The following is a 22099-nucleotide window of genomic DNA, read 5'->3' on the forward strand; positions in this document are numbered from 1 at the left end:
CCCACCTCTTAGGCGCCCACCTCAGGGCCGAGAGAACTTTGGAGCGAGTGAAACTCCAGTTCTATTGGCCCCGGATCAACGAGGAGGTCCGACATTTCTGTCAGTCTTACCCAGTCTGCCAGCTACGTCAGATTCCCAGAAGGGATCGTGCTCCTCTGGTCCCGATTCCCCTTATAGATGTTCCCTTTTAGAGGATTGATGTCAATCTAGTAGGACCCCTGGAGCCTTCGGTGCAAGGCCATAAGTACATATTAGTATTTGGTCGATTACGCAACTCGGTATTCAGAGGCAGTTCCCCTGCGAGCCACTAATACAAAAAATATCGCACGAGAGTTAGCAGGGCATTTTTACCCGAGTGGGGATACCCAAAGAAGTCTTTACGGACCAAGGTACGCCCTATACTTTGGATACGTTCAGGGAGGTTGCCAAGTTACTCTACATTAAACATCTCAAAACGTAGGTCTATCATACTCAGATGGATGGGTTGGTGGAACACTTTAACCATACCCTCAAACAGATGCTCCACAGACAGTAGGAAATGGGATCAGCTTTTACCCCTGGTACTTTTTGCTTATCGAGAGGTTCCACAAGCCTCCACTGGGTTTTCCCCCTTTGAACTCCTGTACGGATGCCAACCCTGGGGCTTATTGGATGTGTTAAAACAAGGTTGTGAAGGGGAGGCGCTTCCCTCCACCAACATCCTAGAACATATTGTGCAGTTACGCGATAGGCTAAAGAAAATTCGATCCCCCCTAAAAGAACACATGTCTAGGGTTCAAGCAGCACAGGCCCGGAGTTATAATAGAAATTCCTCCCTACACGAATTTCAGCCAGGATACCGCGTAATGGTGCTTGTACCCACTTCTCATTCCAAATTGTTGGCACATTGGCAGGGCCCCTACGAGGTTAAAGAGAGGAAAGGGCTTGTGGACTAATTGGTGCTCCAGCCAAATCATCAACTGTGCGAGAGGGTGTACCATGTGAACCTTTTGAAACCCTGGAGGGATAGGAAAGAGCCAAACCCCTCCGGACCGTCCCTCTCCCTTTTCTCAGAAAAAAACAACCTTAACCTTGGTCCCAATTTAACTGCCCACCAGCGACAGGAGTTATAGGGTGCAATACAGTCTGTCCTGGAAGTGGTCAGTGAAGCACCAGGTCGGACCTCGCTGATTCAGCACAACATCGTGATAGACCCCGGGGTGGTAGTCAGGGAATGACCGTATCACCTACAACGTATGTTGGATATGGACATCATCGAAGAAAGCAATAGCCTCTGGTCCAGTCCTTTCATTCTCGTATCTAAGCCGGACGGCTTGTGGAGATTCTGTAACGACTTTAGGCATCTCAATCAGGTCTCCAAGTTCGATGCCTATCCTATGTCCTGAGTAGACAAACTCCTCGAGAGGCTGGGAATGGCCCATTATCTGACTACTCTTGACATGACAAAGGGATACTTGCAAATTCCCTTAACGGCATCTGCAAGTTAAAAAACAGCTTTTAGCACCCCTAGTGAGCACTGGCAATACAAGGTCCTTCCATTTGGGCTTCACGGGGCACCAGCAACTTTCCAGCATCTGGTAGATAGAGTACTACGGTCCCACCAGTCCTATTGTGCCGCCAACCTCGATGACGTAGTAATTTTTTCCGGCACCTGGGAAGATCATGTATTGCAGGTATACGCTGTTCTCCTGACGCTAGCGAAGGCCGAGCTTCGTATCAACCCCCAGAAGTGTTTTTATGGCTTGAACGAAGCCAAATATTTGGGCTACCTGGTAGGAGGGGGAATAGTAAAGCCACAGTGTTCCAAAATTAAAGACATCCTTGAATGGCCCCATCTGATAGTCAAGAAGCAGGTGCAAGCTTTCTTAGGACTAGCGAGTTACCATCGTCGGTTTGTACCTCGGTTTTCTGAGAGGGCCGCACCCTTGACCAATTTGACAAAGAGCGGGCCCCTTTTCATGTGGTGTGGAATAAAATAATAGAGTGAGCATTCAGTGACTTAAAGATGGCCCTCACAAAGGCGCCTCTTTTGAGAACACCTGATTTTTCTATTCCTTTTCTCCTCCAGACCGATGCTTTGGACACAGGTCTAGGTGCTGTGCACAGCCAGAGCATCTATGGTATCGAGCACCCTGTGATATACCTAAGCCGGAAACTGTTGGACCAGGAGACAAGGTATGCAGTGGTGGAAAGGGAAGCCCTGACCATCAAGTGGGTGGTAACGTACCTGCGGTACTAACTATTGGGCCGACAGTTCATCCTGGTGACAGATCATGCCGCTCTCCAGTGGATGGCTCTTCACAGGGACTCGAACTCTCGGGTCACTAGGTAGTTTTTGGACTACAAGTTCACCGTCACTTATTGCCGGAGTAAACTCCAAGCCAACGCTGATGATCTCTCCCGAGTTCACAACCTCTCAGTTCAGGCCGCCCGACCCGATGGGTCTGGGCTGAAGTGGGGGTCATGTCACACACGACCGCATGGAGAGCAGCTTAAGGACCCGATGCGCATCATGACAAGTCGTGCCAGGGGACAATGGCGGGGTACTAACCTCTCTCTCTCTCTTTCCGTAGAAAAGACAAAGCGCAGCCACCATAATCCTTCCCGGACAACTAAGAAAACAACACTTCCAGGTCATTTTCTCTCCTCACCCACTGATGATGTCCACTACCCATCCACCACCACATCTTCCCAGCATTCCACGATCCTAATTTCTGGTCCGGCTCTTTAAATTGTCCATCCACCCATCCTTTGTTACACAAATATTTGACCTTTTTTGTGTTGCAGTATACGGGACTCAAAACTCCAAATATTTATGAGCTGTGCTTGTCTTTATTTATTTTTTATTTATTATATAATATATACTACTCAAAAAATTAAAGGAACACTTTTTAATCAGAGTACAGCATCAAGTCAATGAAACATCTCGGCTATTGATCTGGTCAGTTAAGTAGCAGAGGGAGTTGCTAATCAGTTTTCGCTGCTTTGGTGTTAATGAAATTAACAACAGGTGTAATAGAGGGGCAACAATGAGATGACCCCCAAAACAGGAATGGTTTAATAGGTGGAGGGAGGCCACTGACATTTTTCCCTCCTCATCAGTTTTTTTAACTCATTTTGCATTTGGCTACAGTCAGTGTCACTACTGGTAGCATGAGGTGATATCTGGACCCTACAGAGGGTGCACAGGTAGTCCAACTTCTCCAGGATGGCACATTGATATGTGCCATTGCCAGAAAGTTTGCTGTGTCTCAGCACAGTCTCAATGGCATGGAGGAGATTCCAGGAGACAGGCAGTTTCTCTAGGAGAGCTGGACAGGGCCGTAGAAGGTCCATAACCCATCTGCAGGACTGACCGGTATCTGCTCCTTTGGGCAAGGAGGAACAGGATGAGCACTGCCAGAGCCCACAAAATGACCTCCAGCAGGCCACTGGTGTGAATGTCTCTGACCAAACAATTTAAGCCTATTTCAAATTTACCCTTTCTCTCTAAAGTACTAGAAAAAGTAGTCGCCATTCAGCTTTAGTCACATCTTACGCATTACAATTTATTTGAGAAATTCCAGTCTGGTTCCGCACTGGTTATAGTACAGAAACGGCACTAAAGTGTGTTGTAAATGACATTCTGATATCCTCTGATGATGGAAACTCCACTGTAATTATATTGTTAGACTTAAGCGCAGCATTTGACACCATTGACCATTTTATTTTACTGCACAGGCTAGAAAATGATGTTGGACTTAAAGGCACTGTGCTCGCCTGGTTTAGTTCTTATTTATCAAATCGATTCCAATATGTACAGAAATGTGCTGACAGTACTCCATCATTATACACAGAAGTTCAATATGGTGTCCCGCAGCGCTCAGTACTAACAGAGATGTTAATTGTTGGAAGGAATGACGCTGATCATAACAATATTTTGTCATCATTTAACTCAGTTGGAATCACCATTCATTTACTGAATCATCTAGAAGTTTTCTTTGACTCTAGCATGTCATTTAAAGCGCATATTACAAAGTTGTCCAAATCATGTTTCTTCCATCTTAAAAATGTTGGGAAATTAAGGCGCTTTTTAAATAAACAGGATTCTGAGAAATTAATTCATGCATTTATTTCTAGTAGGATTGACTACTGCAATGCAGTGTTCACTGGATGTTCAAATTGTTCTTTATACAGCCTCCAGTTAACTCAAAATGCTGCTGCAAGAACAAGAAAATATGAAAACATAACTCCAGTTCTTAAATCCTTACACTGGCTCCCGGTTAAGTTTAGGGCAGATTTCAAAATCCTGCTTTTAACTTATAAAGCATTAAATGGCTGAGGTGCAGCTCACTTGTCTGAACTTATCATGATTTACAAACCTGAGTGCACATTAAGATCTCGAGATGCTGGTCTGCTTATGGTTCCAAGGATTAATAAAATAACAGTGGGAGGTCGAGCTTTTAGTTACAGGGCCCCTAAACTGTGGAATGGTCTGCCTGCTATGATAAGAGATGCCCCTTCAGTCTCAGCTTTTAAATCCCAGCTGAAGGCTCACGAATTCAGTTTAACATATCCTGACTAGAGCTGCTGATTAACTGTACAGACTGCATCTCTGTTGTTAGTCATTAGCACTAAAACATAAATAATACGATAGTTACAATTTGTTACTAACCCTCACCTATTCTGTTTCTCTTCTCGGTACTCAAATGTAGCACTTGGTGCCACGGCCCACCTGCTAAGTTGTTTTGCCTGCCTAAGGAAAAGTCATCCCTGATGGAGGATCACAGGAATCGTGGGGTAGAGGAGTCCTTCCATCAGATTGGCTGGCCCAGCACTGTTTCAGCTGTGGAATGGCCAAATGGGGGAGGCAGCTTTATGGATGAGGTCTCCAGGACTCTGAACAAATCCAAGTCATATCATGTGATATCATCTACTGTTAAATTCTGGTCTATACTTGTAAAATTTTTATTTTTATACTGTATTGAGGATTTGTTCTGTTCTGTGTATTGTATTGCATTGACTACCTTCTTTTTGACACCCACTGCACGCCCAACCTACCTGGAAAGGAGTCTTTTTTTGAATTGCCTTTCTCAAGGTTTCTTCCATTTTTTCCCTATAAGGATTTTTTGGGAATTTATCCTTTTTTTCTTAGAGAGTCAAGGCTGGGGGGTTGTCAAGAGGCAGGGCCTGTTAAAGCCCATTGCGGCACTTCTTGTGTGATTTTGGGCTATACAAAAATAAATTGTATTGTATTGTATTGTATATGGCTGCAAAGCCCCATTTTTAGCAGGAATTCCTTTAATGTCCTAATGTCCAACTCCCTTAGCTTGTCCTTAATTAGCCATGTTCAAATACTAATTGGTTAGTAGAGAAACCTTGAAATTTCATTAGAACACTAAAACATGTTATCCAGTTTACTTGGATTACAAAGTACTGGCATTCCTAAAGTTCAGTTCTGGATTCAATAATGTTCAAAATGAAACAGAATTCCCAATAAACATGTCAGTCTGTTGGTTTTTGTAAATGAAGGCTACTCCATGTGACAGATTACCAAGTAGCTAAAGATTTCATACATTGCTGTCTATTACTGTCTTGAGAAAAGAGAAAGAATTGGACCTGACCAGGACAGAAAAAAATGGTGACGGCCGAGATGGACAACTGCATAAGAGGATAAGGACGTCAGAGTGTGTAGCGTGAGAAACAGACAGCTTACGGGTCCTCATGTGGGCTTCTTCATTAAATACACATCAAATCCAAATGTCATCTATAACAGCGAAGGAACAACTACAGGATGCTGGCCTAAGAAGCAGAGTTTCAATGAAAAGGCCATATCTGAAAATAGCAAATAAAAGGAGAAGTTTATAAAGGACAAAAGTTTGAAATCATACAGAAATCCATTGTCTAATATTTGTGTTCTTTTGCTTACTTTTTTCTTTTTTCTTTTAATTTTTTTAAGTAATTGAATGGTACCTTGATGAAAAAGTATACTATTCAATCAAAAATAGTTAAATTCCTAGGTAATAAGCACCTTGAACATGGGAAAGGTGCTATATAAATAAAATGTATTTATTATTATTATTCCAAACCCATTAATGCTTATGTAAATTTATGTACTTGCCCAAACTGTAGAACTGGATTAAATTATTAGGTATTTGTTGTTTTTGGCTGATTTTTATTGTCTTCATTAAGGTTTTTGGACATTGTTTTGTGTTGTGCATGATACCACTTCTGCCACATTCTGTGATATTTTCTATTATTTAATTATTTTTTAGGTGTTTCCAAGCCAGGGCAGTTTCCACATACAGAGCAGAAACCAACCTTTCCTCGTTCCTGTGTGAAAAATCATGAAAGATTTTTAAGAATGAATACCATAATAGATCTTCTATATATATCTTTATATATATAAAATACAACATCTGTCTGTATGTCTGTCCGCTTTTCACGAGAGAACTACTTAATGGTGTCAGAAGAATGAGTCGGAGACATCACAAAGGTTTGGGTCAGCCACCCGTATAATATGCTCGGCTGCAAATTGCTCTTTTTATAACAAGAAGTGTATAGATCGGAGTCCAAAACAGAACTGCCTGTACTGAGGCAAGATGGCAGTTTTAAAGGCCCAGAAGGGAAATGACGTCCTTGTTGCAGGAAGTGGAAGTGGTATCCTGGTGTCCGGAAGTGACGTCATCCTCGGGGCCGTCCAGAGGCGGGATTTCCCAGGACAGGTCTGCAAGGGACTGAGTGAGATAGTCAGTACACTCCGCTGCCCCCTGGCCTGGCGTAGAATTACAAGTGTCTAGGCCCTTCAGCTGTTTCCCATGTGCACGTGTGTGACAAGGCCCCCCGCTTAGCCCAGACCCTTCGGGTCGGGCAGACCTGTCCGAGAGGTTGTGGACTCGAGAGAGGGCATCCGCATTGGCATGGATAGCACCCTTTCGGTGAACAAGCGAGAACTCATATGGGTGGAGGTCAAGAAACCACCTAGTGACCCGGGGATTTGACTCCTTGTGAAGGGCCATCCACTGGAGGGGTGCATGGTCCATCACCAGAGTAAATTCACGGCCCAAGAGGTAGTACCTCAACTGTGTAATCGCCCATTTTATCACAAGAGCCTCCCGTTCCACTGCGGCATACCTGGTCTCCCGATCCAGCAGTTTCCAGCTCAGGTACATGATGGGGTGTTCAACACCATTGACGCTTTGGCTCAGCACGGCCCCCAGGCCTGTGTCTGAAGCGTCCGTCTGGAGTATAAAAGGTAGTGTAAAGTTTGGTGCTTTCAATATGGGTGCTGACGTAAGGGCCTGTTTCAGGTCACAAAATGCAGCGGCAGTCTTATCTGTCCATACCACGTGGTTTGGGGCCTTCTTCTTCGTAAGGTCTGTCAAGGGTACTGCTCTTTCGGAGAACTGGGGTACAAACCGGCGGTAGTACCCAGCTAACCCGAGAAAAGCCTGCACCTGTCGCTTGGTATTCGGACGGGGCCAGTTTAATATGGCATCAACTTTGGAACACTGTGGTTTGACGGTACCACGACCCACCAGGTAGCCCAAATACTTAGCTTCTTTTAATCCAAAGAAACATTTCCTTGGGTTAATTCGAAGCCCGGCTTCCGCCAGTGTCTGCAATACCGTTTCCACCTGCTGCACATGATCCTTCCATGTGCTTGAATGAATAACTACATCATCCAAATAGGCAGCACTAAACGCGTTATGGGGCCAGAGCACTCTGTCCACCAGATGCTGAAAAGTTGGCAGTGCCCCATGTAACCCAAATGGGAGGACCATGTACTGCCAGTGCCCACTAGGGGTGCTAAACGCGGTCTTAGCCTTCGCGGAGTCCGTTAAAGCAGAGGTTCTCAGTGTCGGCCCTAGGGGCCCACTGTGGCTGCAGGTTTTTGTTCCAACCAGGTTCTATTTTTAATTGGACTCCTGGGCTAATTAAGTGAACTGTTATTTGTCAAATTCTTTGTTTTGGGAAAAATTTAGAAATTAGAAAGCTAAGTTTGGTATATTAAAATGTACCTAGCAGTTATATTGGAATAATGTATTTTGTTTTCTTTTTAACAATATTTTCATCTTGATTTTTATTCTGTTTTTTGCAGAGTGTTCTAATTGTTTAATTAATTAATTATTTTCTAATTAGTGGGTCTAACGCTGAAGTAGTTGCAGCCTTGTTATTTGCCTGGCTGTCTGCTCCGCTGGTTGTCATTATTAGGATACAATGAAGGGAGCAAACTGCACAGAGAAGGGGCAAAAATATAATGAAATCAACAAAAGGTTGTTAAGCATTTATATCTCTAGCAAAAGCAGAAATATTCCTAAATGTCTTATAAATGTAAAATATGCTGCAGTGCTTTCTTAATGAAGAATAAGTGAAGAGAAAAAAAAATGTCTACTAATTAATTGAGGTCAGTGTTATCAGGTGTTGTCACTGATTAGGAATCTGGTTGGAACAAAAACCTGAAGCCACAGTGGGCCCCCAGGACCGACATTGAGAACCCCTGCGTTAAAGGAACCTGCCAGTACCCCTTTGTCATGTCAAGTGTGGTCAAAAACTTCGCTTGTCCAAGTCTCTCGAGGAGGTCGTCCACGCGAGGCATTGGGTAGGCGTCAAATTGGGAGACTTGATTCAGTCGACGGAAGTCATTGCAAAACCTCCAACTTCCGTCTGGCTTACTGACCAAGACAATCGGACTGGACCAGGGACTATAACTTTCCTAAATCACACCTAGTTCCAGCATGTGCTTGATCTCAAGCTCCACTTCTGCCTTCTTTGCTTCGGGAAGACGATATGGGCGTTCTCGTACGACAACTCCGGGTTCTGTCACGATGTCGTGCGCAATCAGAGAGGTCCTACCGGGTTGCTCACTAACTACCTCCGGAACGGACAAGATTGCTGTCTCAAGCTCCTGTCTCTGTTTAGCATTCAAGTCGGGACCGAAGTTAAGACTGGTACCTTGAGCAAAGAAAGAGCGGGGCTGAGCGGAGGAGGAATCCGAGTCCCTTTCCTTCCACGGCTTCAGCAAGTTGACATGATATACCCGCTCGCTCGGTCGACGATTGGGCTGTTTCACCAAATAGTCGACGAGCCCTTTCTTCTCCTTAACTTCGTACGGCCCTTGCCAATGGGCAAGCAACTTCAAATGCGAGGTAGGGACCAACACCATGACGCGGTCCCCCGGTTGGAACTCCCGGAGGACCGTGCCACGATCATAATAGTGGGCCTGTGCTGCTTGCGCTTCCTCCATGTGACTCTTTAAAATAGGTTGGATTTTTCCAAATCGATCGCGTAACTGTGCGATATATTCTAATACATTGACAGAGGGAAGAGCCTCTCCTTCCCATCCTTCTTTTAATAGATCCAATAACCCTCGGGGTTGTCGTCCATACAACAATTCAAAGGGTGAGAACCCCGTAGAGGCTTGTGGGACTTCCCGATAAGCAAAGAGCACGAGGGGAAGGAGCTGATCCCAGTTCCTCCCATCCGCGCTGACCACCTTGCGCAGCATTTGCTTGAGAGTTTGATTGAACCTCTCAACAAGACCGTCAGTTTGAGGATGATACACCGCGGTCCTTAAGTGCTTTATTTTGAGTAACTTGGCCGTTTCCTTGAACGTCTCCGAGGTAAAGGGTGTCCCTTGATCTGTAAGGATTTCTCTAGGGATCCCGACACGCGCAAATACACCCACTAATTCCCGAGCGATAGCTTTAGTAGTGGCAGAGCGCAACGGAACTGCCTCTGGATATCGTGTAGCGTAATCCACGAGGACTAATATATATTTAAATCCTCGGGATGAGGGCTCCAGAGGTCCTACTATATCAACCCCAATACGCTCAAAGGGAACATCAATCAGGGGAAGGGGAACGAGAGGAGCGCGGTCCCTCCTAGAAATTTGCCGCAATTGACATTCTGGACAAGAAATACAAAAACGGCGAACCTCCTCATTTATTCCCGGCCAATAAAATCTGAGCTTAATCTGCTCCAGAGTTTTCTCGGTGCCTAGATGGCCTCCCAGGAGATGGGCGTGTGTCAACTCACAAACCTGCCGCTGGTAGGTTCGTGGGATTAGCAGCAGTTTCCGCACCCTGCCCTCATGATCAGCTATTCGATATAACAGATCATTGTCAAGTACAAAGTGAGGGCCGCGAGGCATGGAAAGATGAGTGTGTTGGCCATTGGCTAGCACGACTGCATTTTTAGCAAACTTCAGGGAGTCGTCATTCCATTGCTCTCTCCTGAAAGACGCCGGTGTTTTATTAAATTGAAAGTGTAAGTCGGAGAGAGGGTCCGGTCTGACCTCAAGGGGCGGGGAGTCGTCCCGGCTCGTCGAGGCCCGGGTTGATGACGTGTCTATGTGCGACGGCCCAGGAAGCTCCCCGTCCTCCTCAGAGTCTTCCGTATCTCTTTCCCCTGGCAGGATACACGGCGTGGAAACAGCCCGAGAGGGATTCGTTCCTTCTATTACTAGGCCTACAGAGTTATGAGGAGTGGATATTAGTACACCGCATTTATTGTCACACCAGTCTTGCCCTAGTATCACCGGAAAAGGTGGGTAAGGGTGAACCGCTACGGGGATCTTTTTCACTACTTACTCAAAGCTGACGACACACAGGGCAGTTTTATATGACTGTGTTTCGCCGTGTATACACCGAATACTGATCTTTTTTCTCGTTCTGTCGCGGTAGTACAAAACGGCAATCAACAATGGTCATGTTGCTGCCGGTATCCAAAAGTGCTGTAACTCTAAAGCCATTGAGTATTACCACCCTCGTATGCCCATTAGCCAGGGGGTTCGTAAGTGCACATAACTGTCCTCCCTCCTTCCACTCACATTCCCCCATGCTCCTGTGCGAGCGGCCCACCCCGCGCCCCAGGGACATCGGAACAGGCTTCAGGTTATATGGAAGGGACGCTTCTGAATTAAGATAAAGCAGGTTACCTGCTGTACAATTTGTAAAGTAGTCAGCTCAAATGGTCTCAGCCATTGAGCTACTCGTTCCCAGAGAGCTTGCTCCCAGGCGGATCTCTCCGGATCATATTCCCAAGTTTGTAGGCCATTTACCTGCTGTTCTGGGGTTAGCCCTTTTGTCTCCAGGACCGTGGTCCCAACGGGCGGCCCAGTCCTCTCCTCTGAGAGAACATAGTAGGCCCTTTTCGTTTTCCCCCCAAGAACCAGCCCATGTTGGTGGGTCTCCTCCACATTCTCCCTGTGTAGGATTAGGGGCTCTTGTTCCCTTGGTGGGAGCAAAGCCTGCCCCGTGCCACTCCGGACCACTGAGCACGCCACCCACCCGGAACCATGGCCCCGGTACTCTCCTACCTGAGTATATTTGAGGTTCCTTCCCTGTTTCCTCTGGGAAAGCTGCATCCTGCCGACTACGCCACTGTCAGAAGAATGAGTCGGAGATATCACAAAGGTTTGGGGCAGCCACCCGTCTAATATGCTCGGCTGCAAATTGCTCTTTTTATAACAAGAAGTGTATAGATCGAGTCCAAAACAGAACTGCCTGTACTGAGGCAAGATGGCAGTTTTAAAGGCCCAGAAGGGAAATGACGTCCTCATTGCAGGAAGTGGGAGTGGTATCCTGGTGTCTGGAAGTGACGTCATCCTCGGGGCCGTCCAGAGGCGGGATTTCCCGGGACAGGTCTGCAAGGGACTGAGAGAGATAGTCAGTACACTCCGCCACCCCCTGGCCTGGCGTAGAATTACAAGTGTCTAGGCCCTTCAGCTGTTTCCCATGCGCACGTGTGTGACAATGGATTTAGATCGAGTTGTTTTCTGGAATTTGCTTGAACATTCCGGTTGATTTTGCGACTTCTCTCATTGTGCTATGTATCAGAGTTCGCTTGCCGATTTATTTACACAAATCTGAGAGAGACGCAGTGGGCCGGGGGGGTTTGGGGGGTGGGGGCAGAGTCCTCCTCGCTCACATGTCAGCAGGGCATATCTTACCTCTGCTTAGCTAGCGAACAAGAGAACTACTTAACGGATTTGGATTGGGTTTTTTTCTAAAATTTGCTTGAACATTCCGGTTGATTTTGTGACTTCTCTCATCGTGCTAAGTATCATAGTTTGGTTGCAGGAGCAATATATTCGCGCTAATCTGAGACAGAGATTACAGGCCGAGGGGAGGGGGAACAGGACATCAGGAGTGGGGAGCCGGGCAAGGCCCTCCTCACTGCCCTGTTTCACTACTACGTGGGCAGAGCCACAGGGTATGGCTGGGGTATGTGTATGTGTGTCCTGGCATCCTGTCCAGGGTTTGTCCCTGCCTTGTGCCTTGAGATATGCTCCAGCAGCCTCCACAACCCTGTTCAGAACTAAGTAGGTTAACAAATGACTGTCTGACATTAGTTGTTAGATTTTTGTAAATTGCTTGTATTTTGTTCTGAGTTCTTCACTTGTGGTAATCAACTTTGCATCCTTGTCCTATAACACTTTTTCCCAAACACCCCTCTAGACTAATGTTTACTTGATTATGCTGACCCCTTTTGTAAGTCACTTAGGATAAAAGCATCTACTTAAAAATAAAAAATGTAACAAGTTTCGGAGACCAGCCATCGTATGAAGGCAGAGCAGGATGGCAAGGCACACCACATGATCTCCATGTCATGACCTGCAATAGACAAAGCAACTATAAGCAAACTGGCCAAAACCACAAGAAAACTAAAATGAAATAAAGGTTGTAACGAAGAAGATAAGATGTAAAGAGCACGTTTAGGACAAGAAATCAAAGTTATATATCAAAGAATGTAACAAGAGACTCAAAACCAATGACAATCAAGGAACAGGGCCAAACTGAAATATGTAAACAATAGTCAGTGAACAGAAAGTAATTTCAGAACCAGCAATCTAATAAAACCACTTGCAAACCCAAAGTTTGAATTCTTTTGTTGTTTTGATGCAAATTCTTTTGTCATTTGACTTTGGCATAATAGTCAGTTTTCTTCCTAACTTGTCCGACTATACTTTGGATGAATCCCATTTAAACGTGTTTGCATTTGTTCTGCTGTCATATAAAATCCTGACAGAGTCAGTTAGAAAATCATGCCCTGAATCTTCTGATTATTCTGACAATTTGAGAACTTAAAAACAAGAATTTATGGACAATACCAAGGGCATCGAGGAATCCATGTTGGTGAAATATGCTCCATGCTTTTGCTTTTCTGCCACAGTTTCTTCATTAGCAGTAACTTAAAAATTGAGATACTCTCTTTTGAAAATTCTTAGACTGTTAGAAGGTTTGTAGCACCGCTATTGTGTGAAATTTTGTATTTAAGTTGATAAAAATTTTGCATGTCTTTACTTGTAAGGCAGATAAAGCAAATGTAATATTAGTGTTTTATTCATGAGAACAACAATGCTTTGATGTTTAAAGACCCCCCCACCACCACCAGTCTTTAGGACTGACTTAGGAATTTATTGCAAGGTTGGGGGAAGTGCCTAAAACCAGTCTGGCAAATAATTCTCTGCAGGACATAATCTCTCAAACCCCCCACGGGTAAGCCAAACTACCTGGCTGGCAAGCTTCACTCAACAAATGGTTTTTGGGGGTGAGTGTGAAAATAAGCCAGTAACTGGGAGAGATATGTCACACCAGAATTCTATTGGTTTAAAATTGGCTGTCTTGTTTCTAATCAGAGGCCATTCTGTACCACGGCGCCCTATTAGCCGTAGGATTTGAACAGAGAATGTATAAATTCATTTGCTTTTCTCCTCCCACTTTCTCTCTCACACCATTATCATGAAAAGGACAACACACCGCAGAGCACAGCACAGCAGCCATATTGACAGGTATGCGGCAAGTCCTGAAGAAAGCAAGAAATGATGACTTAACTAAAGACATTTTAACTAACTAACAAGTCTGTGTGCCTCCGGAAACTACATATAAGCATTTATCAGGTTGTATGGTTGTCAGTATACACCTGTACTTTGCTTATGGTTATTATTTTATGAATATCATCAATAATACGATTACTTGAACTTCTAACTTAACTCCTGCTTGTCTTTTTACTCTACCTAATTGCCTGAGGATACAGATGTAGAAGGGAAGGTGGGGAGAAGTTAAAAAGTACAACACCTTATAAACAGTGGCAAGTCTATGGGATCTGAGGCATTTTGACAAAGGCGTCACAATAAAGAATACAAAAGGGGAAAGTCAAGTAATATAGAATTCTACCAGGACAACACAAGCACCCAACCAAGTGAAAAGCTTTTAAGAGGACATACCTGTGTGTTTTAGGGTCCAGTAGAATGATTTCGTTCTCATAAATTGAATCTTCTCCGTCAAATAAGAAATGAAATTTTCAACCCAGACTAGTGCCAAGACAGTGACCCAGACTGATGGATCTGTAAGCTGAAATGGCAAAAAGAGGGAAGTCCATTAGGGAGGTAAATATAAAATAATGTGATCATTAACTCATAGTTAATATTTATGTTTAATTATGGAGGAAGTAAAAACAACATATTTAACTGTTTTGATGGATTTCAATTTAGATGCTCAAAAAATGAAAAAAAAAAATTGAAAGCAAAATTAATTTCAAAGTTTAGATGTGTATGGCGTATTCGGAAAATATTCAGACCTCTACTCTTTTTTATCTTTTTGTTATATTGCATCCTTGTGCTAAAATCATTTAAATTCCCTTTTTTTCTCCATATCTAATGAGAATGACAAAGAGAAAACAGGATTTTAGACATGTTTTAAATGTATTAAAAATAAAAAAAAACTGTAATATCCCATTCTTTGCAGATCTTCTCAAACTCTGTCAGACTGGATGGAGACTGTTGGTGATCAGCTATTTTAGGTCTCTCCAGAGATGTTTTAATGGGTTCAAAATTGGGATCTGGCTTTAAACTGTCTTTAACTTAAAGACATTTCCAGAGTTGTTCCTAAGCCTCTCCTGTGTTGTCTTTGATTTGTGCTTAGAGTCATTGCCCTTTTAGAAGGTGAATCTTCGGCTCAGACTCGGGTCCAGGCCACTTTGGAACAGGTTTTCATTAAGGATATCTGTCTACTTTACTCCATTGTGTGTTCTCTCAACCCTGAGTATCCTCCTAGTCCCTGCCACTGAAAAACCACCCACAGTATGCTGCTTCCACCATCATGCTTCACTGTTGGAATGGTATTGCTCAGGTAATGAGATGTTCCTTAGTTTCTTGTAGAGTTCTTTAAGTGCCTTTTTGCAAACTTCATGTGGCCTATCATGTGTCATCTTGCCATTCTGTCATTAAGCCCAGATTGGTGGAGTATTGCAGTTGTGGCTGTCCTTTTGGAAGTTTCTCCCACATCCACACAGTTTCTCTGGAACTCTGCCAGAATTACTATCGAGTTCTTGGTTACCTCTCTTACCATAGTTCTCCCAGAATTGCTCAGTTTGTCTGCATGGCTATCTCAAGGAAGAGCTATGATTGTTCCAACCTTCTTCCATTCAAAAATGATGAGGGCAAATGTGCTCTTGGGAACCTTCAATGCTGGAGAAACTTTTCATAGCCTTCCCCACATCTGTGCCTCAGCACATTCCTGTCTCTAAGCTCTGCAGGCAAATCCTTTGACCTCTTGGCTTTGGTATTTGGATAGTCGTGGGACCTTCTAGAGACAGGTACAGGCCTTTTCTAATGGTTAAAGATAGTTAAAAAATCTTCTAGCACTGTTACACCATTGAAGGCCCAAAGAGTGTCTGATTTAAAGAGAACATGCCGGACAGCTGAGCGTAAATGGAGAAAAACTAAACTGATTATCCACTATGAGATATGGAAGATTAAAATAACAGAATACAACAACATAGTCCATCTTGAGAGGCGGTGTTATTTCTCTAGAATTATAAATAACAATGCTAGTAATCCCAGAGTCTTATTCTCTACAATTGATCGTCTGCTAAACACAGGTAACTCAATAGAATGCCTCCAAAATACTTCCAGTGAAACTTGTGAGGCTTTTGCTGTATTTTTTAATCAAAAAATTAATGATATTAGAAATAATATAGTACATCTCCCCAATACTTAACCTCTTAAACCTCGGTACTCCATTATAAACAAATTAAATTCTTTCACCAGGATAGATTTACCTGATTTAAGTAAAAAAATTTCTCAAATGAGACCCTCCACCTGCATCCTGGACCCAATACCAACAAGTTTTTTCAAAGAAGCTAATTGATAGTATTCTTGACATAGTAAACTCGTCATTAGATATGAGGGTCTTCCCAGACTGTCTTAAGACTGCTGTAGTTAAATCCCTGCTCAAGAAAAATAATTTTGAATCCTCTGCTTTTGAAAATTTTAGACGTATTTCTAACCTGCCTCTCTTAAGTAAAATTCTAGAGAAGGTACTCATTATGCAGCTTACTGATCACCTCAATAAACCTGCTATTCTTGATAAGCTTCAGAACAAATCTCAGTACAGAAACTGCACTCGTTAAAGTAGTAAATGACTTGCGGGTGAATGCAGACAGAGGCCATTTATCTGTTCTCATCCTCTTAGATCTGAATGCAGCATTTGATACCATTGATCACAATATTCTTAGAAATAGCCTTAGTCAATGGGTGGGCCTCTCTGGCAGGGTCTTAAATCAGAATCAGAATCAGAATCAGAATCAGAATCAGCTTTATTGGCCAAGTATATGTACACATACAAGGAATTGGACTCCGGTTTTACCTAGTATTGTCCCTGATGCTGTGAGATTGACTTAAGTGTTCATGAGAGTGATGGCCTGAGGAAAGAAACTGTTCACATGTCTGGTAGTTTTGGCGTACAGTGCTCTGTAGCGCCTACCAGAGGGAAGAAGTTGAAAAAGGTTGTAACCAGGGTGTGATGGGTCTGCAATGATGTTTTCTGCCCGTTTCCTGACTCGAGATCTGTATAAGTCTTGAATGGAGGGCAGATCAACACCAATGATTTTTTCTGCAATCCTGACTGTCCGTTGAAGTCTGTTCCTGTCCTGTTTTGTGGCTGAGCCAAACCAGACTGTGATAGATGAACAGAGAACAGACTGGACTACTGCAGAGTAAAATTGGATGAGCAGCTCTTGAGGCAGGTTGAACTTCCTGAGCTGGCGCAGGAAGTACAACCTCTGCTGGGCCTTTTTAACAATTGTGTTTATGTTTAGTTCCCACTTTAGGTCCTGGGAAATTGTGGATCCCAGAAACCTGAAGTTTTCCACAGCAGACACAATGCTGTTGAGTAGTGTGAGAGGGGGCAGCATTGGGGGGCTCCTCCTGAAGTCCACTGTCATCTCCACAGTTTTAAGCTTGTTCAGCTCCAGGTTGTTTTGACTGCACCAGAGGGCCAGCTGTTCGACCTCTCGTCTGTATACAGACTCGTCACTGTCCTTGATGAGGCCAATGACTGTCATATCATCGGCGAACTTCAGGATTTTAACAGACGGGTCTCTTGAGGTGCAGTCATTTGTGTAGAGGGAGAAGAGCAGAGGAGAGAGGACACATCCCTGGGGGGCGCCAGTGCTGACTGTTCGTGTGCTGGATGTGATTTTTCCCAGTCTCACTTGCTGCTTCCTATCTGTCAGGAAGTTTTTGATCCACTGGGAGATGGGGGCTGGTACAGTGAGCCAAGTGAGTTTGGTGTGGAGGACTTCTGGAATGATAGTGTTGAACGCCGAGCTGAAGTCCACAAACAGGATCCTAGCATATGTCCCTGGAGAGTCGAGATGTTGCAGGATGTAGTGCAGTCCCATGTTGATTGCATCATCCACTGACCTGTTTGCTCGCTAAGCAAACTTAGGGGGTCAAGCAGGGGGTCTGTAATGTCCTTTCAGGTAGGTCAACACCAGTCTTTCAAAGGATTTCATGACCACAGATGTCAGGGCGACTGGCCTGTAGTCATTTAACCCTGCAATGGAGGTTTTCTTTGGAACCGGGATAATATTGGAACGCTTAAGGCAGGAGGGAATTTCACATAGCTCCAGGGATCTGTTGAAGATCTGTGTAAATATGGGGGCCAGCTGATCAGCACAGACTTTAAGACAGGAGGGTGACACACCATCTGGACCTGGTGCCTTCCTGATCTTCTGTCTCCTGAAGAGCTGACTCACGTCCCCTTCACAGATCCTGAGTGCAGGTATGGTGTCAGTGGGGAGGGGCAGGGGCTTGGTAGTGAGTGCTGGGAGTGTATTTTGATTGGCGTGGGTGAGAGGTGTGAAAGAGGGATTATCAAACCTGCAGAAGAACAAATTCAGCTCGTTGGCCAGTTGATGGTTCTCTTCAGTATGGGGGGATGGTTTCCTGTAGTTGGTGATGTCTTTCAAACCTCTCCACACTGATGCAGGGTCATTGGCTGTAAACTTATTTTCCAGCTTTTCAGTGTAGCACCTCTTTGCTACTCTGATCTCCTTTGTCAATGTGTTTCTGGCTTGATTATACAGGATACTGTCCCCACTTCTGTAGGCCTTCTCCTTAGCCTTACGAAGCTGCCTGAGTTTTGTAGTAAACCAGGGTTTGTTGTTGTTGTATGTGCGAAAATTTTTCATGGGCACACACATATCCTCACAAAAACTGACGTAGGATGTCACAGTGTCAGTAAGCTCATCCAGGTCTGTCGCTGCAGACTCAAAAACACTCCAATCAGTACAGTCAAAGCAGGCTTGTAGTTCCAGCTTTGCCTCGTTGGTCCATCTCCACCGTTTTCACCACAGGCTTTGCAGATCTTAAGTCCTGCCTGTAAGTCGGGAGAAGATGAACCAAACAGTGGTCAGAGAGTCCCAGGGCAGCACGAGGGACAGAGCGATAAGCATCCTTTAATGTAGTGTAGCAGTGGTCCAGTGTGTTTTTGTCCCTGGTAGTACACGTAATATGCTGACTGAATTTTGGCAGTTCTTGCCTGAGGTTTGCTCTGTTAAAATCACCAAGAACAATGAGCAGGGAGTCCGGGTGTTTGTGCTCCATGTTAGTTATCTGGTCAGCCAGGTGTTGTAATGCTTCACTAACACAGGCCTGAGGTGGGATGTAAACACCAACCAGAATAAACGAGGAAAACTCCCGCGGTGAATAGAACGGTTTACAGTCAATGAAAAAAGACTCTAAGTGAGGGCTGCATGTTTTGATTAGTACTGTCACATCTGTACACCAACCTTCGTTTATGTAGAAACAGATTCCGCCTCGTTTCGTTTTCCCCGAGAGCTCCATGACGCGGTCCGCACGGAGAAGTTGGAAGCTCGGCAGGTATAATGCGCTATCGGGGATGTGTTCACCAAGCCAGGTTTCAGTGAAGCACAGGACGGCAGATCTGGAAAAGTCCATGTTTATTCTGTTTAACAGAAGCAGTTCATCCATCTTGTTGGCCAAAGAGCGGACGTTCGCCAGGTGTATTGAAGGGAGCGCAGTTCGAAATCCCCGGTGGCGCAGTTTAACAAGCGCTCCGGCTCGCTTCCCTCGTCGGCGTCTCCTTCTAATTCCGTAAAGGGCGGCTGCTCCTCCGACTAAAAGTTCTGTAAAGTATTCTGTTTGAGTGAAAGACGGTGAAAAAATTTCACCAGCGAATTGACCGATGTGTAAGAGTTCCTCTCTGCTGTATGTGATCAGAGGGGGACAGCTTATCACTGCACAAACAAACAAAAACAGAGAAAGCACCAAGGAACAAGGCACCGAGGCTGCCATCTGCGGCGCCATGATGATCTTATAAATTGGTTTGAATCCTACCTGGCAGGGAGAAAATTATTTGTTAGTTGTGGTAATTACAACTCAAAGACACATGATATTCTATATGGTGTCCCACAAGGCTCTATCCTGGGTCCGTTAGGAAAGATTATCTCGGGGCATAACATGAGCTACCACAGCTATGCTAATGACACACAACTGTATTTATCAATAGCACCTGACGACTCCAACTCTCTTGATTTACTGATACAATGTCTTACTTGTGTTTCTGAGTGGATGAGTAATAATTTTCTCAAACTAAACAAAGAGAAAACAAATTTTAGTAATTGGCAATAATGGATATAATGAGGTTATTAGAAATAAACTTGATGCATTAGGATTAAAAGTTAAGACGGAGGTAAAGAATTTAGGAGTAATTATTGAAATCACATAAATCACATATTAAACAGATTACTAGGACAGCATTTTTTCACTTAAGAAATATAGCAAAAGTTAGACCTCTTACAACATTGCAAGATGCTGAGAAATTAGTTCACGCTTTTGTTTTTAGTTGACTAGATTACTGTAACGCACACCTCTCAGGACCACCCAAAAAAAGACATCAATCGTTTACAACGAGTACAGAATGCAGCTGCCAGAGTCTTAACTAAGAAAAGAAAATCCAAACACATCTTTCCAGTTTTGATGTCACTACACTGGTTACCTGTGCCATTTAGAATTGACTTTAAAATACTGCTTATAGTTTACAAATCCTTAAATAATCTCGCTCCATCTTATATTTCGGAATGTCTTTCACCTTTCACTCCAAATCGTAACCTTAGATCTTCAAATGAATGTGTACTTAGAATTCCAAGAGCGAAACTTGAAAGAAGTGGTGAGGCGGCCTTCTGCTGTTATGCACCTAAAATCTGGAATAGCTTACTGATAGAAATTCACCAGGCTGATACAGTGGAGCACTTTAAAACACTGCTGAAAACACATTACTTTAACATGGCTTTCTCATAGCTTCATTTTAGATTTAATCCTGATGTTCTGTATATTCAATTAATTATCATTATTATTCATGATGGCTCAAAAATCCGTACTAACTCCTACTTTCTCTTCTGCTCTTTTTCCGGTTTTCTGTGGTGGCGATCTGCGCCACCACCACCTAATCAAAGCACAGTGATGTCCTTACATTGATGGATTAAAGGCCACATGACCGTCATCATCAAATTCTTCTATGAGAACCCTGAATACTATGAGGACTGATCGAGGTCATTTATGTCAGGTAGAATGCCTAGAGGGGGCTTGGTGGTCTTGTGGCCTGAAACCCCTGCAGCTTTTTTTTTCTCCAGCCGTCTGGAGGTTTTTTTTTTTTTTTTATTGTCCTCCCTTGCCATTGGACCTTACTTTTATTCTGTGTTCCCTTATTTTAATTCTTATTTATTTTTTCTCTTTCTTCATCATGTAAAGCACTTTGAGCTACATTGTTTGTATGAAAATAGGCTATATAAATAAATGTTGTTGTTGTTTCCTCCCATCCATCCATCCATTCTCCAACCCGCTGAATCCGAACACAGGGTCACGGGGGTCTGCTGGAGCCAATCCCAGCCAACACGGGGCACAAGGCAGGGAACCAATCCTGGGCAGGGTGCCAACCCACCGCAGGACACACACAAACACACCCACACACCAAGCACACACACGGGCCAATTTAGAATTGCCAATCTACCTAACCTGCATGTCTTTGGACTGTGGGAGGAAACCGGAGCGCCCGGAGGAAACCCACGCAGACACGGGGAGAACATACAAACTCCACACAGGGAGGACCCGGGAAGCGAACCCAGGTCCCCAGGTCTCCCAACTGCGAGGCAGCAGCGCTACCCACTGCGCCACCGTGCCGCCCTGTTTCCTAATCACTCCAATAAATTAAATTGACCACAGGTGGACTCCAAACAAGGTGTAGAAACATCTCAGTGATGATCAACAAAATAGGATGCATCTGAGCCAAATTTCAAGTGTTACAGAAAAGAGTCGAGGGCATTTGAGGCATCAATGGGAAAGCATCAGGAGAAAGAAAGACAAGTGACGCAGCCAGAACTACTTTTGGCACCATAGGAGCACACCTGCACACACGGTGGCGTTGGTCAAAGAGTTTTTAACTAAAAACAATGTGGTTTGCTGCTTCACACCCTTTGTAACTGACAGATCTCGCCCCCTACGATTTATTTTTGTTCCTATAATTAACAATGAGACTGAAGTGAGGAAGATTTTTGCTGCCATGAAAGAAATTCAGAAAAAAAAGACAGGAGGCTTTAGACACAGAAAGAAAAGAGGAGTACATACTGTATATATACTTTGTATTGTTAAGCAGTTTTATATTATTTCATAATTATTTCATTATGTATTGCTTCATGCCATTGTAGTTTAACACATATTGTTACTTTTAAACCAGTAAAACTTACACTTAACTATTACAGTTCATGAATTGTGCACTTCATAGTGTTTGTGTATACTACAGCAATACTTTCA

The 22099-nt window shown here is 44.0% G+C and overlaps 1 protein-coding gene across 1 annotated transcript in view; it reads right to left on the reverse strand.

Moving 5' to 3' along the window:
• Window positions 1–1226: 1226 nt before the first annotated feature.
• Window positions 1227–22099, reverse strand: part of LOC114642147 (von Willebrand factor A domain-containing protein 5A-like) — an 86285-nt gene continuing 65412 nt past the window's right edge. Inside the window, exons 10-13 of the mRNA XM_051922124.1 lie at window positions 11042–11363; window positions 10811–10868; window positions 10277–10449; window positions 1227–1433 (exon numbers count right to left, since the gene is read on the reverse strand). Coding sequence (XP_051778084.1) covers window positions 1227–1433; window positions 10277–10449; window positions 10811–10868; window positions 11042–11363 — 760 coding nt within the window. The remainder of the gene's footprint in view (window positions 1434–10276; window positions 10450–10810; window positions 10869–11041; window positions 11364–22099) is intronic.

Source organism: Erpetoichthys calabaricus, chromosome 2, assembly GCF_900747795.2.
Source record: "Erpetoichthys calabaricus chromosome 2, fErpCal1.3, whole genome shotgun sequence".
NCBI lineage: Eukaryota > Metazoa > Chordata > Cladistia > Polypteriformes > Polypteridae > Erpetoichthys > Erpetoichthys calabaricus.